Source organism: Oncorhynchus kisutch, unplaced genomic scaffold, assembly GCF_002021735.2.
Source record: "Oncorhynchus kisutch isolate 150728-3 unplaced genomic scaffold, Okis_V2 Okis09a-Okis19a_hom, whole genome shotgun sequence".
NCBI lineage: Eukaryota > Metazoa > Chordata > Actinopteri > Salmoniformes > Salmonidae > Oncorhynchus > Oncorhynchus kisutch.
Window position 1 is genome coordinate 407,141 of NW_022261985.1, and position 17,500 is coordinate 424,640.

Sequence of the window (17,500 nt, forward strand, 5' to 3'; positions counted from 1 at the left end):
AGAACCTGTGGTTAACGGTCAGAGCCCAGGTCTGACAGAACCTGTGGTTAACGGTCAGAGCCCAGGTCTGACAGAACCTGTGGTTAACGGTCAGAGCCCAGGTCTGACAGAACCTGTGAAGACGAGGTGCTGCTGTAACCCCTCTTTAGTGGGAGTCAGCAGCACCAGGTCATCTGCGTACAGCAGACTCTTGATTTCAGTGTTGTGAAGGGTGATACCAGGTGCTGCCGATTCTTCTAATGTTTTTGCCAATTTATTAATGTAGATGTTAAATAGTGTTGAACTTATTGTGCAGCCCTGTTTCACTCCCCGTCCCTGAGAGAAGAAGTCTGTTTGCTTGTTGCCAATTTTAACCGCACATTTGTTTTTAGTGTACATTGATTTAATAAAATCATATGTTTTCCCTCCAATACCACTTACTATTCGTTTAAAAAAAAGACCTTCGTGCCAAATTGAATCAAATGCTTTCTTGGAATCTACAAAACACGAGTAGATTTTGCCTTTTTTGTCAATTGGAGTGTGGAGGGTGTAAATGTGGTCTGTTGTACGATCATTTTTAGAAATCCAATCTGGCTTCTGCTCAGGACGTTGTGTTCGTCAAGGAAATGATGTCGTCTGCTATTTATAATACTGCAGTGAATTTTCCCCAAGTTGCTGTTAACGCAAATTCCTCTGTAATTATTTGGGTCAAATTTGTCTCCATTTTTATAGATTGGTGTGATCAATCCCTGATTCCAAATATCGGGGAAAATACCTGCAGTGAGGATAATGTTTAAAATACCATCAGCATCACAGGCCTTTTTGGGTTGGAGAGTACATAGATTTTCCAACAATTCTTCTTCTGTAATTGGGGTATCCACAGGATACTGATAGTCTTTGACTGCTGATTCAAGGATTTGTAAATGTTCCTGTATATCTTTTTGTTCTGGGCTCTTTGTTATATTGCTGTAGAGGTTTGCAAAGTGATTTCTCCACATATCCCCATTTTGGATAGCCAATTCCTCATGATGAGGTTTGTTTCATTTATTCCAATTCTCCCAGAAGTGGTTTGATTCTATGGATTCCTCAATTCCACCCAGCTGATTTCTAATGTTCTGTTCCTCTGTTCTTAGGGTGTGTTTGTATCGGTTCAGTGTTTCTCCATATTGAAGGCCTATATTTTTATTGTCTGGTTCTCTGTGTTTTTGATTAGATATATTTCTCAATGACTTTCTTAGATTTTTGCAATCATTATCAAACCATTTTCATTATCTGTTATTTCTGGTTTGATCTTATGCTTCTTTAGATTTGCCAAGGAGGCCAATTTGTCAAATGTAAAGTTTATGTTCCAAACAGCCACATTTACACCTTCATTGCTTGTTAAGGCTAAAAAGTTGTGCAGGAGAGATTGTATTTTTTGGCTACTAATTGCTTGCACTCCATCTATAGGCCTGTTTTGTACCATGTCATTTATTGGGCCGTGATGCTTCATGGTTGGGTTCTGCTCTTCTCAGATACACTGTGATTTTACTGTGGTCTGAGAGAGGTGTTAGTGGGCTGACTGTGAAGGCTCTGAGAGACTCTGGGTTTAGGTCGGTGAGGATGCAGTCTACAGTGCTGCTGCCAAGGGATGAGCTGTAGGTGTACCTACCAAAAGAGTCGCCTCTCAGCCTACCATTGACTATGTACAGACCAGTGTTCCACAGAGCTTCACGAGCTGTTCTCCGTTTTTGTTTTTCACTTTGTCATAGTTGTTTCTGGGGGGGTATGTGGGGAGGGAAAGGTTGTTGCTTCCTGGTAGGTGTTTATCCCCATGACTGTTAATAGTGTCTTGTTCTTCTGCTGTTCTAGTATTCAGGTCTCTACAGACCAGTAAGTTGCCTTGGGCCTGAAAGTGACTAATTTCCCCCTCTAGCATGGAGAAACTCTCTTCATAGAAGTAGGGTGACTCTGAGGGGGGAATGTATGTGGCACAGAGGAAGACGTTTTTATCTGTCAAGACAGCCTCCTTGTTGATTCTTAACCATATAAAGAATTCTCCTGTTTTGATCAATTCGATTGAAATAGTTAGTTCAGATTTATACCATATTAGCATTCCCCCTGAGTCTCTGCCCTGTTAGATTCCTTTTAATTTAGTGGATGGTAGGATTATCTCCCTATGACCTAGTGGACAGCCAGTGGAAACATCACCTCTGCACCATGTTTCCTGTAGTACTACAATATCAACATAATCAATTTCTTTCAGGAAGTCTGGGTTTCTGCTCTTTAGTCCAAAAGCAGAGGACTTCAATCCTTGTAAATTCCAACATGCAACGTAAAAAGTTTCATAACTTTTTCAAAATGAGACAAACACTCACAATCCAACAAGAACTATTAAAATAGGATTTTTCAATTAAAGTAAACACTTATTATGCAAATGTGATGTGTTTATTATTTAAGATAGAATTTGTGTCATGCAACTTGGGTGAGTGTAGTGTGAGGATGGTGGAGTTCTTGTGCTCATCTTACCATAACCCTCGGCCTATCACATGTGAGCATAGTAGACTCAGCATTTGTTTAATGTCACTAATTTGGTTGGTGGGGGCTGGACCAGTCTTTCTCTCTCTCCAACTCTCTCTCCTTCTCTCTCTCTCTCTCTCTCTCTCTCTCTCTCTCTCTCTCTCTCTCTCTCTCTCTCTCGCTCTCTCTCTTTCTGTTTTCTCTTTCTCTCTCTCTCTGTCTCTCTCCTTCTCTCTCTTCCTGTTTCTCTCTCTCTCTCTCTCTCTCTCTCTCTCTCTCTCTCTCTCTCTCTCGCTCTCTCTCTTTCTGTTTCTCTTTCTCTCTCTCTCTGTCTCTCTCCTTCTCTCTCTTTCTGTTTCTCTTTCTCTCTCTCCAACTCTCTCTCCTTCTCTCTCTCTCTCTCTCTCTCTCTCTCTCTCTCTCTGTCTCTCTCTCTCTCTCCTTCTCTCTCTTTCTCTTTCTCTCTCTCTGTCTCTCTGTCTCTCTCTCTCTCTCCTTCTCTGTTGAATGGGCGACGTCGGCTGAACGTCTGACAAAAGGTAACCTGAGGCTGAGCGTGACCAGTCGGGTTCCGATGCTGTGGCACGTTGGTGCAGAGTGTTATCACTGCACTTAAAGGTCATTGATTGAATGCCCTTTATGGTAAGGATATTTCTATGCCACTGAACACAGTGGAGAGCCTCTATCCTGTGGATGGAATGGTGGTATGAAAAGCCTCCCACATTGATGATGCTCCCAGATTCTTTCCCCCTTGTTTCCAATGGCCACTTCACTGTAGGTTCTTTATGTGATGAGATGTTTGATGATTTACATGATGTCTCACTCTTGGCTTGTTCTAACATGACATTGGATGTGAGCTTTGGTCAACCCACTCAACACTGCTGGTTATATGGCCCACAATGCACTGTGTTGACACTTTGACTGCGTCCAACTTCCTCTGCTAGTGTGGTGGGCGAGGTGTGTGCCATACCAAACAGACCTCAGCTCTGTGTGATGGGCATCTCTGTGCCACCCTTCTCCACCCCATGCCAATGGAAATCACTCCCACACTCCTACTCCATAGCTGTGTCTCTAATGAGCCCATGCCACATATAGGTTTCTGCTGTTTTAATTGGCTGTCTATTGAGATTTGCTATATGTATTTCAATACAGTGCTCCCTAGTTGATGTAGCTAGCTAGCGCCATCGTCCTGTCTGTTCTGTCTTCACTAGATCCCTCTCGTTCACACACAAGGGCTCAGGAATGTGTTTCATCGTTTTGTCTTGGGACTGTGTTCTGTTCTGTTTGGGTCCTTTCTCCAGTCCTGTGAAATGTGCTTATCTCCTGCTCCCTCCTGGCCACAGCTGGCTGGCTGGAGTTTAGGATCCTGTCTCCCTTCCAGAAGGGTTCTTCTCTCACTTTCTCTCCTTCTTTTTCTTTTCACTCTTTCTCCTCTCTCACCTTCTCCCTCTCTCTCTTTCTCTCCCTCTCTCGCTCTCTCTCTCTGGGACCTGTAACGAGGGCCGTCCCTCTCTCTGCCTGAGGTAAAGTGGCAGCAGTCTTGTGAGTTCGTGAGGCTCACACAGATTATCCAAAATCAATGGACAGGCCTAGGTGGAGAATAGGAGTGCACAAATGTTTTAAAAGGGCAATTGTCGCCTGTAGAAAGTTAAGGCTACAGCCTCATTGCTATGGATTTTGAAAGGTGTTTAGTGGATAGGGTTTGATACACAAGGGGATAAGCTTGGTGTGATGTTTTAATCATCTCTTGCAATACACTTTTATTTTCAAGATTTGTACATAGAATATTTGAATTATTGATAATAATACATGTGTATTTAGCTTTTGTAGCAGAGTTGTTTGATTCCAGCATCCACGGGCCGTCTTTGGCCCTGTGATAATGGATGCCGAGTCGAGCCAGAGGAAGTGCCATAATTTCCATGTGCTCTGGGCTAGTCCTTGCCAGTGTGAGGAAACTGAAGAGCTCCTATGGTTTTCACACCAGAATGTCTTCCCTCCCTCTACCCCCCCCCCCCCCCCCTCTTTCTCAATTCAATCCAATTCAATTTCAATGAAAGGCTTTATTGCCAGGGGAAACATATGTTAACATTGTCAAAGCAGGTGAACTAGATAATAAACATTTATTTTTTTACAAATGTACAATAAACATTACACTAAAGTTCCAAAAGAATAAAGACATTACAAATGTTAGATGATGTGCAAATAGTTAATGTACAAAATGAAAAATAAATAAACATAAATATGGGTTGTATTTACAATGGTGTTACAATGGTCTCTCTCTCTATCACACCTGTTATCTGTTAGCCCCATGGAGATCACTCAGTGATAGAGCTCACTCAGTGATAGAGCTCACTCAGTGATAGAGATCACTCAGTGATAGAGCTCACTCAGTGATAGAGATCACTCAGTGATAGAGCTCACTCAGTGATAGAGCTCACTCAGTGATAGAGATCACTCAGTGATAGAGCTCACTCAGTGATAGAGATCACTCAGTGATAGAGCTCACTCAGTGATAGAGATCACTCAGTGATAGAGCCTAGTCGTTCTCTATCATACAGAGACAAGGCTGAATACAGATGCTACACAATAGCCAAGGCTTCATTCACTAGCATAGAAAACATTTCCCTATAGCACCATACGACAGCTAAACATTTCCCATGAACGAGATGTTGAGGTATTGTATAAAATAAGGGAATCCAAACAGTGAGGGTATGTGGCTGCCATTGATGTGCCAGTATCCTTCACTTGTTTAGCTAAAACAATCTCACTTTTGAAGGTTGAGATCAACTCACCACAACAGAAACTGTTTTGATGATAATGTACATGTTTTAGCAGTTCTTAGTTAGTCCTCTAATACCATCTCAGTATTGTAGCAGTGTGGAGCTTCATCTGCTGCTGTTGTTGCAGCCGGTGGCCACTAGGTGGACATGATATGTGGCTGTGTGTGTGTAGGGCTGCAGGCTTCTCACTGATGCAGTGTAGAGCTTTCTCACTCTGTCTCTGCAGGCAGCTAGACAGACAGACAGACAGACAGACAGACAGACAGACAGACAGACAGACAGACAGACAGACAGACAGACAGACAGACAGACAGACAGACAGACAGACAGACAGACAGACAGACAGACAGACAGACAGACAGACAGACAGACAGACAGACAGACAGGACTAGCTTCCACAGCCACTGATCTACAGCAGCATAGCTCAGTGTAGGATCTATGATCTGAATGCTATACCTTTGGGCCCCCCAAGGAATGCGCAAACGCACGCGCGCACACACACGCACCCTTAAGATCAGTATAGAGAACAACACACACACGTTGAGACACTTTGACAGTGGGCAGTGTGAGCCAAGGTTTGCCCAGTCTCCCATAAATCATACTGATAACCATGTGAAAGGCTGGTTATGGGCATTAAGTGGGCATTAAGAGGGGCTGCCTTCCTGGGAATATCTCTCCTCCAGATTCAGTGGGCATTAAGAGGGACTGCCTTCCTGGGAATATCTCTCCTCCAGATTCAGTGGGCATTAAGAGGGACTGCCTTCCTGGGAATCTCTCTCCTCCAGATTCAGTGGGCATTAAGAGGGGCTGCCTTCCTGGGAATCTCTCTCCTCCAGATTCAGTGGGCATTAAGAGGGGCTGCCTTCCTGGGAATCTCTCTCCTCCAGGTTCAGTGGGCATTAAGAGGGGCTGCCTTCCTGGGAATCTCATTCATTCTACAGTAATAATGTGATAGCAGAGATTAGCATGTAATCCAGTTAGGATCCTAATCCACTTTATATTAATGTATTAATGCGGAATAGAAATAGATTATACCGTTGGGTGGCGTGTCAGAGAATGAATCATTTATCTTGAGTGTCTTAAACAGGACATGAATACTGATAATAACATAATAACAACCCAGTCATAACCAGCCATATAGACATTCAGTATATCTGTGATATGAAAGCTATTCAGTTGACTGTTGTGATGGTGATGATGGGGTCCTGATAGCTAGTAGGCCGGGTTGCAACATCCTCTTCTGATACTTAGTTGGTCGTTGGTGCTGATCAGAGGATGTCCTCTCCTCACCCAGACAGGCCTCCATTCAACACAGTTAAAAAGGCTTCTCCGCCACCACAAACGTACTGCCAAAGCAATGATGTTGAACAATTCCACAGGATATGGAATAGGCCTGGAACATAAGACATCTCCCTCCCTCTCTGTAATGCAAGCAGACGTGCTGCCTCTTCCCCAGTGGGTCATTTGTTTAGCAGTGGTAGAGATAAAGGCAGAGCTTCCCATTCCTACTCCCCAGTGGCTAGGGATTCTCCTGGCCACAATGGCCCAATGGCCCTCTCTCTCCTGGGCTTTGTCTGCACCACGCATGGCCTGCTGGCCCTCATATTCTCCACCTGGCGATGGACGACACCACTGAGCATACACGGATGGGGGGGAGAAGGGACGTAATCCGACCCCCCACCCGATCAGGACGATAACCCCACCTGCTGGATCTGGGCGCCGCCTCGTGTGGAAGGATCCTTTTATCCTTTATTCCGCTTTTATTTGCTGTTCTTTTTCCGTCTCTCTTTCGACCCTCGTGTGGCACAATGGGTCCCAGTGAAGGGGAGGCTTTGATAGTGTTCTGGGCCTTTCAGATTCACACAACTATAGTAACTAAGGACTAACTAAGGACACCAGGCAAAAAGGCAGCAGGAAGGGACTCTAGCACAGAGAACAGAGAGGGGGGGAGGGGGAGAGAGAGAGGGGGAGGGGAAGAGAGGGAGGGAGAGAGAGGGGGAGAGAGAGGGAGAAAGAGAGAGCGAGAGGGGGGAGGGAGAGAGAGGGGGAGAGAGAGAGAGGGAGAGGGGGGAGGGAGAGAGAGTGGGAGAGAGAGGGGGGGAGGGGGCGAGTGGGGCGGAGAGAGAGGGAGAGAGTGAGAGGGGGCAAGAGAGAGGGGGAGAGAGAGAGAGAGAGGAGGGAGGGAGGGAGAGAGAGAGAGGGGGAGGGAGAGACAGGGGGAGAGTGAGGCTCTTCAGAAGCTTTGAAACTAAAAGCATTGGAGCTGGATCAGTTTTGAAAGAGGCTTTATGTTGGGGAACAAGATCTCTCTCGATATAGAAACCAAAGCTCAGCAGCAGAGATTCAGAGGGAAACGTAGCACAGGGAATTAACTTTGCCTTGCTTGGGGAAGAACAATCGATTTTCGTGCCAAAGTTGTTCTTCGGCACTATATGTCCCCCAACATACATCACAGACATTCTCTAAAGTGACTTTTGAAATAAAGACAATATTATGTTCCTCTCTGCTCTACGAGATTGTATGTTGTCAACAGCAATAACAGCTCTCTGATGTGTTGTGTTATGAAATGACCCCCAGAATGTGTTGTGTTATGAAATGACCCCCAGAATGTGTTGTGTTATGAAATGACCCCCAGAATGTGTTGTGTTATGAAATGACCCCCAGAATGTGTTGTGTTATGAAATGACCCCCAGAATGTGTTGAGTTATGAATTGACCCCCAGAATGTGTTGTGTTATGAATTGACCCCCAGAATGTGTTGTGTTATGAATTGACCCCCAGAATGTGTTGTGTTATGAATTGACCCCCCAGAATGTGTTGTGTTATGAATTGACCCCCAGAATGTGTTGTGTTATGAAATGACCCCCAGAATGTGTTGTGTTATGAAATGACCCCCAGAATGTGTTGTGTTATGAATTGACCCCCAGAATGTGTTGAGTTATGAATTGACCCCCAGAATGTGTTGTGTTATGAATTGACCCCCAGAATGTGTTGTGTTATGAATTGACCCCCAGAATGTGTTGTGTTATGAATTGACCCCCAGAATGTGTTGTGTTATGAAATGACCCCCAGAATGTGTTGTGCCACCTCCCTCTCTCAGCCAATTATCTTCCACTTCTGTTTATGACCTCTTGAACTTTACAAAACAAGTGATATATTATTCAAGGTACCATGGGCATATTAACCAGGTGTTTTCTGTAGAACTCTGACAAGTCTGACAAAACGGCTGTCCCACACGCTGACACAAGCCCTTATTAATTTGTGTGGGTGTATGTTTTCCCTGGGAAGCATTTTGGGCAGGTGTCAGAACAGGGTGTTTGTGGGTTATGACAGCCAGGAGGCTGCTTTTAGGTGCTGTGTTGGAACGTGCCCCTCTGTGTGTGTGTGTGTGTGTGTGTGTGTGTGTGTGTGTGTGTGTGTGTGTGTGTGTGTGTGTGTGTGTGTGTGTGTGTGTGTGTGTGTGTGTGTGTGTGTGTGTGTGTGTGTGTGTGTGTGAGATAGTAGAGCAGATGTGAGGATATGACCTAGAGCCTCCTGTCATTCCTCCAAGTCTGGGTGAGGCCACTTTCTGCTTTTGGCTGAGCACACACATCTAGGACAGACACACACACCACCCCCTACAGCTGCCTAAACATGTCCCTCTCTCCTCTCCTCCTTTCCCTCCTTCTCTCCGCTTCCAGATCAGGGTGGACGGGCCTTCCCACGGTGCATTGCAGTATGAGGTGATCCAGGCAGTGGAGCGAGGGCCAATCCAACGGGACATGGCCTTCTCCCCCGACCACCACTTCCTATATGCCATGTCAGAGACACAGGTATGTCACGTGACCCCTCACCCCACACACACCCTGACATACCCACACACCCTTTACTAGTGGTTAACACAGTGGGGCTGTTTACTATTTACTAGTGGTTAACACCCTGTCTGTCCACAGTGGGGCTGTTTACCATTTACTAGTGGTTAACACCCTGTCTGTCCACAGTGGGGCTGTTTACCATTTACTAGTGGTTAACACCCTGTCTGTCCACAGTGGGGCTGTTTACCATTTACTAGTGGTTAACACAGTGGGGCTGTTTACCATTTACTAGTGGTTAACACAGTGGGGCTGTTTACTATTTACTAGTGGTTAACACAGTGGGGGCTGTTTACCATTTACTAGTGGTTAACACCCTGTCTGTCCACAGTGGGGCTGTATCCCTGTGTGATTCCTGCTGCCTGGGTCTGGTGTGTTATGGAGAGGTGAGAGAGGGACGTTGTTTATCCAAGTAGATGGAGAGAGTGCATATAAGTGAAAAAGAAAAGAGGTGGTGAATGTTGTGAGAAAAAAGGATAAACAGAGTGGTGTCCGTCCATTAGATGCAAGTAAAGATTAACACACACACACACACACACGCACGCACGCACGCACGCACACACGCACACACGCACACACGCACACACACACACACACACACACACACACACACACACACACACACACACACACACACACACACACACACACACACACACACACACACACACACACACACACACACACACACACACCTCATTACTATATTTGTCTAAACACAGTGCATCTGTCTCATCAGTAGCGTGATGTCAAACAGAAACACTGACCCTCCCTTGCACTCTCATACGTAATATTCAGCCCAGTCTCTCTGCCGTCCCAAATGGCACCCTATTCCCTGTATAGTGCACTACTAGGGCCCATAGGGAATACGGTGCCATTTGGGACACATCCCATTGCTCACTACACTGTTAATAGTCTGACTGTAGGAGGGAAAGACCAAGGGGTTTCTACTGGAAGTCTTCATCTTAGCTCACATCAAAGACAATTACTGTGTTTTCACCAACCTGCCTGGCCCCTGCACACACTGCACACACTCTCTCTCTCACGTGCACACGGGGTCACACACACATTACACACATACGTGCACACACTCAAACTCGTGCACACACACGCGTACACACGCGTACACACGCGTACACACACACACACACATACATACACACACACACACACACACACACACACACACACACACACACACACACACACACACACACACACACACACACACACACACACACACACACAGGGCGGTAGGTAGCCTAGTGTTGGGCCAGTAACTGAAAGGTCGCTAGTATAATCCCCGAGCTCACTAGGTGAAAAACCTGCCGGTCTGCCCTTGAGCAAGGCACTTAACCCTAATTGCTCAATAATAATGATCAATAATGACTAAATTATGTATACATTTCAATCAGGACTAATCAGAATACTATTATGTTACTGTATAGATTTATGAATTATATTTTAACCCTAGTACTGAATATAATGTGTGTAATTATAATCAAGAATTAGAACAATGACTGTCTGTTCCTTGGTAGAAACGAATGAACTTATCGTCAGACTGGCTAGAATGCTTATCTACACAGGGAGACCTTGGCCTGGTCGTAAATGATCTAAACCGGTGAGAGACGATGTAGGAAGGTTTGTGAACTACACTGCCATTGTACCGGAGTGGAGGAGGGACGGGGCAGTTCATTTTCAGTTTATAACCTGTTGTAAATTGTATCATGTTCAGTACTCTGGAGAATAAACGCTATTGCTTGATTTTGAGACTGGTCTCCGCCCATTTTATGCAAATAAGTATCTTACAAATCCTTAGAAATGGGCTGAGTGTATTAATTGAATTGGGTAATAAACATATAGGATTTAATTCCTCTAACAGTGACCTTTGACCTTCTGGTGCCCTTTAACCTTCTGGGTCATACTTCTCTCTCTCTAGCCTGTCTAGTCCTTCTGGTGCCCTTTGACCTTCAGAGTCATCATAGAAAGGGGTTGAGAGTATTCAGATGTGTTGGTGTGTAGCCAGTGGCAGTCCATGGGTATTCTATTTGTGTTGAAGGGTTGTTTATGGTGTGGTAGCAGCAGCACTATATACATTTCAGAGTACACTGGCCTCTGAGAGAGATCTGACCTGGGATCTGACCTCAGAGAGATCTGACCAGAGCACACTGCCCTCTGAGAAAGATCTGACCTGGGATCTGACCTCTGAGAGAGATCTGACCTGGGATCTGACCTCTGAGAAAGATCTGACCTCTGAGAGAGATCTTACCAGAGCACACTGGCCTCTGAGAGAGATCTGACCAGAGCACACTGCCCTCTGAGAGAGATCTGAACTGGAATCTGACCTCAGAGAGAGATCTGACCTGGGATCTGACCTCAGATAGAGATCTGACCTGGGATCTGACCTCTGAGAGAGATCTGACCAGAGCACACTGGCCTCTGAGAGAGATCTGACCGGGGATCTGACCTCTGAGAGGGATCTGACCTGGGTTCTGAACTCTGAGAGAGATCTGTTCTGGGATCTGACCTCTGAGAAAGATCTGACCTGGGATCTGACCTCTGAGAGAGATCTGACCAGGGCACACTGCCTTCTCAGAGAGATCTGACCTGGGATCTGACCTCTGAGAGAGATCTGACCTGGGATCTGACCTCTGAGAGAGATCTGACCAGCGCACACTGCCCTCTGAGAGAGATCTGACCAGAGCACACTGCCCTCTGAGAGAGAGGGACTATGTGACCTGGAGAGGTGAGGGGCCGTGGTGTCACAAACACACAGGAGGAATGATAAAGAGAACCGCTGCTGCTCTCTCTGTCTCTGTCTGTCTGTCTGTCTGTCTGTCTGTCTCTCTCTCTTTCTCAGTCTCTTTGTCTCTCTCCCTCTCTCTCTCTCTCTTTCTCAGTCTCTTTGTCTCTCTCCCTCTCTGTCTCTCTCTTTTACAGTCTCTCTGTCTCTCTCTGTCTCTCTCTCTCAGTCTCTCTGTCTCTCTCTCTTTCACAGTCTCTCTGTCTGTCTCTTTCTGTCTCTCTGCCTCTCTCACACACACACACACACACACACACACACACACACACACACACACACACACACACACACACACACACACACACACACACACACACACACACACACACACACACACACACAACACACACCAAAGAGAGCCTGTCCTCCAGGACCCAATGTACTCTCACTCAGCAGTGTCCTCTGTTCTTTACTTTCACCTCCTTCTGCCCCCTCTATATTCTCACTCCTTTACCCTTCCTCTTCTCTCCTTATGTCTCTTCCTCACTGCTTTTCCTCATCTCCTTTCCTCCTCCTTTCTCTCCTCTCCTCCTCTTTTCTCTCCTACTCTCCTCTCCTCTTTTCTCTCCTCCTCTCCTCTCCTCCTCTTTTCCCTCCTACTCTCCTCTCCTCTTTTCTCTCCTCCTCTCCTCTCCTCCTCTTTTCTCTCCTCCTCTCCTCATCTCCTCTCCTCCTCCTTTCTCTCCTCTCCTCCTCCTTTCTCTCCTCCTCTCCTCTCCTCCTCTTTTCTCTCCTCCTCTCCTCATCTCCTCTCCTCCTCTCCTCATCTCCTCTCCTCCTCCTTTCTCTCCTCTCCTCCTCTTTTCTCTCCTCTCCTCCTCTCCTCTCCTCCTCTTTTCTCTCCTCTTCTCCTCTCCTCCTCTTTTCTGTCCTCCTCTCCTCTCCTCCTCTCCTCTCCTCCTCTCCTCCTCTTTTCTCTCCTCCTCTCCTCCTCTTTTCTCTCCTCTTTTCACTCTTCTCCTCCTCTCCTCCTCTCCTCTCCTCCTCCTCCTCTCCTCCTCTTTTCACTCCTCTCCTCTCCTCCTCCTCCTCTCTTCCTCTCGTCCTCTTTTCTCTCCTCCTCTCCTCCTCCTCTCCTCCTCTCCTCCTCTTTTCTCTCCTCCTCTGTTCCTCTGTTCCTCCTCTCCTCTGATGTAGCTGCAGAGTTGTGTTGGCAGAGGGAGCCTCTTTACCTCCACAGGGAGGATTATGGACGGTGCTGGTCTTCTCAGCAGAGTGTGTACATGCATACCTGTGTGTTTGAAGGGCTGCTGATGATCCTGATAGTGCTCCAGTTTGAACATCACAGGAGGGTTCAAGGTTCCCCTTCATACCGTCCTCTCACTGCCTCTCATAGGGATCTCATCAGAGAGAGAGTAGAGAGAGAGGGGGGAGAGAGGGGAATAGAGAGAGTAGAGAGAGGAGAATAGAGAGAGAGGAGAGGGAGAGAGGGGAATAGAGAGAGAGGAATAGAGATAGAGTAGAGGGAGAGGAATAGAGAGTAGAGAGAGAGAAAATAGAGAGGAATAGAGAGAGGGGAATAGAGAGAGTAGAGAGAGAGGAATAGAGAGAGGAATAGAGAGAGGAATAGAAAGAGAGGGGAGAGAGGGGACTAGAGAGAGAGTAGAGAGAGAGGAATAGAGAGAGAGTAGAGGGAGAGAGGGAAATAGAGAGAGAGGAATAGAGAGAGAGTAGAGGGAGAGAGGGGAATAGAGAGAGACATAGAGATTGAGTAGAGGGAGAGAGGGGAGAGATAGGGGATAGAGAGAGAGAGAGGGGGAGAGAGGGGAATAGAGAGAGAGTAGAGAGAGAGGAATAGAGAGAGAGTAGAGGGAGAGAGGGAAATAGAGAGAGAGGAATAGAGAGAGAGTAGAGGGAGAGAGGGGAATAGAGAGAGAAATAGAGATTGAGTAGAGGGAGAGAGAGGGATAGAGAGAGAGAGGGGAGAGAGGGGAATAGAGATAGAGAGAGTAGAGAGAGGAATAGAGAGAGAGGGGAATAGAGAGAGTAGAGAGAGAGGAGAATAGAGGGAGAGGGGGAAATAGAGAGAGAGGAATAGAGATAGAGTAGAGGGAGAGGAATAGAGAGTAGAGAGAGAGAAAATAGAGAGAGAGGGGAATAGAGAGAGAGAGTAGAGAGAGAGGAATAGAGAGAGGAATAGAAAGAGAGGGGAGAGGGGAATAGAGAGAGAGTAGAGAGAGAGGAATAGAGAGAGGAATAGAGAGAGAGTAGAGGGAGAGAGGGAAATAGAGAGAGAGGAATAGAGAGAGAGTAGAGGGAGAGAGGGGAATAGAGATTGAGTAGAGGGAGAGAGGGGAGAGAGGGATAGAGAGAGAGGGGGAGAGAGGGGAATAGAGAGAGAGAGAGTAGAGAGGGGAATAGAGAGAGTAGAGTGAGAGGAGAGAGAGGGGAATAGAGAGAGAGAGGGGAATAGAGAGGGGAATAGAGAGAAAGTAAAGAGAGGAATAGAGAGAGAGTAGAGAGAGAGGAATAGAGAGAGGAATAGAAAGAGGAATAGAAAGAGAGGGGAATAGAGAGAGGAATAGAAAGAGAGGAAAATAGAGAGACGAATAGAAAGAGAGGGGAATAGAGAGATGAATAGAAAGAGAGGGGAATAGAGAGAGGAATAGAAAGAGAGGGGAATAGAGAGAGGAATAGAGAGAAAGTAAAGAAAGGAATAGAGAGAGAGTAGAGAGAGAGGAATAGAGAGAGGAATAGAGAGAGAGGGAAATAGAGAGATGAATAGAAAGAGAGGGGAATAGAGAGAGGAATAGAAAGAGAGGGGAATAGAGAGAGGAATAGAGAGAAAGTAAAGAGAGGAATAGAGAGAGAGTAGAGAGAGAGGAATAGAGAGAGGAATAGAGAGAGAGAGGAATAGAGAGAGGAATAGAGAGAAAGTAAAGAGAGGAATAGAGAGAGAGTAGAGAGAGAGGTGACTCTGTCACGCCTCCAGGCCCAGATCAAAACTTCTCTACTCATTTAGAACACCCATCTGCCACCAAATCCTGTCTTTCTGTGTGTGTGCACCTGGGTTGGGTTAAATGCAGAAGACACATCTCAGTTGAATACATTCAGTTGCACAACTGACTAGGTTTCCCCCTTTCCCCTTTGTATCTGAAATTAACATCATCATCGCTGATTCACCAGTACAAGGGAAACAGTATCCTGTATTGGCCAATATCATGCAGCCATATAGCTGTGTAGTCCTACATCAGATACACAGTTGAAGTGGGAAGTTTACATCCACTTAGGTTAGAGACATTAAAACTTGTTTTTCAACCACTCCACAAATTTCTTGTTAACAAACTATAGTTTTTGCAAGTCGATTAGTATATCTACTTTGTGCATGACACAAGTAATTTTCCAACAATTGTTTACAGACAGATTATTTCACTTATAATTCACTGTATCACAATTCCTGTGGGTCAGAAGTTTACATACACTAAGTTGACTGTGCCTTTAAACAGCTTGGAAAATTCCAGAAAACGATGTCATGGCTTTAGAAGCTTCTGATAGGCTAATTGACATCATTTGAGTTAATTGGAGGTGTACCTGTGGATGTATTTCAAGGCCTACCTTCAAACTCAGTGCCTCTTTGCTTGACATCATGGGAAAATCAAAAGAAATCAGCCAAGACCTCAGATAAAAAATTGTAGACCTCCACAAGTCTGGTTCATCCTTGGGAGCAATTTTCAAACGCCTGAAGGTACCACGTTCATCTGTACAAACACTAGTAAACAAGTATAAACACCATGGGACCACGCAGCCGTCATCCCGCTCAGGAAGGAGATTCGTTCTACGGGTTGCAACTGCACATGGGGACAAAGATCGTACTTTTTGGAGAAATGTCCTCTGGTCTGATGAAACAAAAATCAAACTGTTTGGCCATAATGACCATCGTTATGTTTGGAGGAAAAAGAGGGACGCTTGCAAGCCAAAGAACACCATCCCAACCATGAAGCACAGGGGTGGCAGCATCATGTTGTGGGGGTGCTTTGCTGCAGGAGGGACTGGTGCAATTCACAAAATAGATGGCATCATGAGGGGGAAAATTATGTGGCTATATTGAAACAACATCTCAAGACATCAGTCAGGAAGTTAAAGCTTGGTCGCAAGAGGGTCTTCCAAATGAACAATGACCCCAAGCATACTTCCAAAGTTGTGGCAAAATGGCTTAAGGACAATAAAGTCAAGGTGTTGGAGTGGCCATCACAAAGCCATGACCTCAATCATATAGAAAAATTGTGGGTAGAACAGAAAAGCGTGTGAAAGGAAGGCCTACAAACCTGACTCAGTTACACCAGCTCTGTCAGGAGGAATGGGCCAAAATTCACCCAACTTATTGTGGGAAGCTTGAGGAAGGCTACCCAAAACGTTTGACCCAAGTTAAACAATTTAAAGGCAATGCTAATTCTAAACAAATACTAATTTCTTTCATCATAATGCTATCCAAATACTAATTGAGTGTATGTAAACCTCTGACCCACTGGGAATGTGATGAAATAAATCATTCACTCAACTATTAGAGCTCTACTATACTCTACTATTCTGATATTTCACATTCTTAAAATAAAGTGGTGATCCTAACTGACCTAAGACAGGGCATTTTTACTAGGATTAAATGTATTTGGCTCAGGTCTTCCGACTTCAACTGTAGTCTCGTATTTAGGACTCAGTAACACATACCTGTCGCTATGGGGCTTATCAATCCATTTGGCCCCAAGCCCAAAATAAACCAACAGACGATGTGTATTTGGGCTAATAGTAAGAGTCTCTGTAGTAACATATTGCCTTTAGTTAATTACCCTGTTAGTCTAGTTAAAGACTGTGTTCCACTTAGAGAAGGTGTTTACACTAAACATCAGGGGAGGGGAGGGCCCACTGGGGCAATCAACAGTAGATGTACATGCTATTTAGGGAACCGAGTTTTACTGAACACACACACACACACTAATCTCCCAACCACACTCAGCCCCCTCCCAAACACTCACACCCTCCCAAAAACTCACCCCCCTCCCAAACACTCACCTCCCTCCCAAACACTCACCCCCTCCCAAACACTCACCCCCCTCCCAAACACTCACCCCCTCCCAAACACTCACCCACCTCCCAAACACTCACCCCCCTCCCAAACACTCACCCCCTCCCAAACACTCACCCATCTCCCAAACACTCACCCCCCTCCCAAACACTCACCCCCTCCTAAACACTCACCCACCTCCCAAACACTCACCCCCCTCCCAAACACTCACCCCCCTCCCAAACACAGATGATCAGAGAGTATACCTATATCCCACTGTGAGTACAACATGGCAGCTGAACAGAGTATACCTATATCCCACTGTGAGTACAACATGGCAGCTGATCAGAGAGTATACCTATATCCCACTGTGAGTACAACACGGCAGCTGAACAGAGTATACCAATATCCCACTGTGAGTACAACATGGCAGCTGAACAGAGTATACCTATATCCCACTGTGAGTACAACACGGCAGCTGATCAGAGAGTATACCTATATCCCACTGTGAGTACAACATGGCAGCTGATCAGAGAGTATACCTATATCCCACTGTGAGTACAACACGGCAGCTGAACAGAGTATACCTA

General features: G+C 45.8%; 1 protein-coding gene across 1 annotated transcript in view; it reads left to right on the forward strand.

The window, feature by feature from the left end:
* The window catches only part of plxna4 (plexin A4), a 510,802-nt gene that overhangs the window by 294,316 nt on the left and 198,986 nt on the right, over positions 1-17,500 (forward strand). Inside the window, exon 4 of the mRNA XM_031815179.1 lies at positions 8,938-9,069. Within this exon, the coding sequence (XP_031671039.1) occupies positions 8,938-9,069 (132 nt within the window). The remainder of the gene's footprint in view (positions 1-8,937; positions 9,070-17,500) is intronic.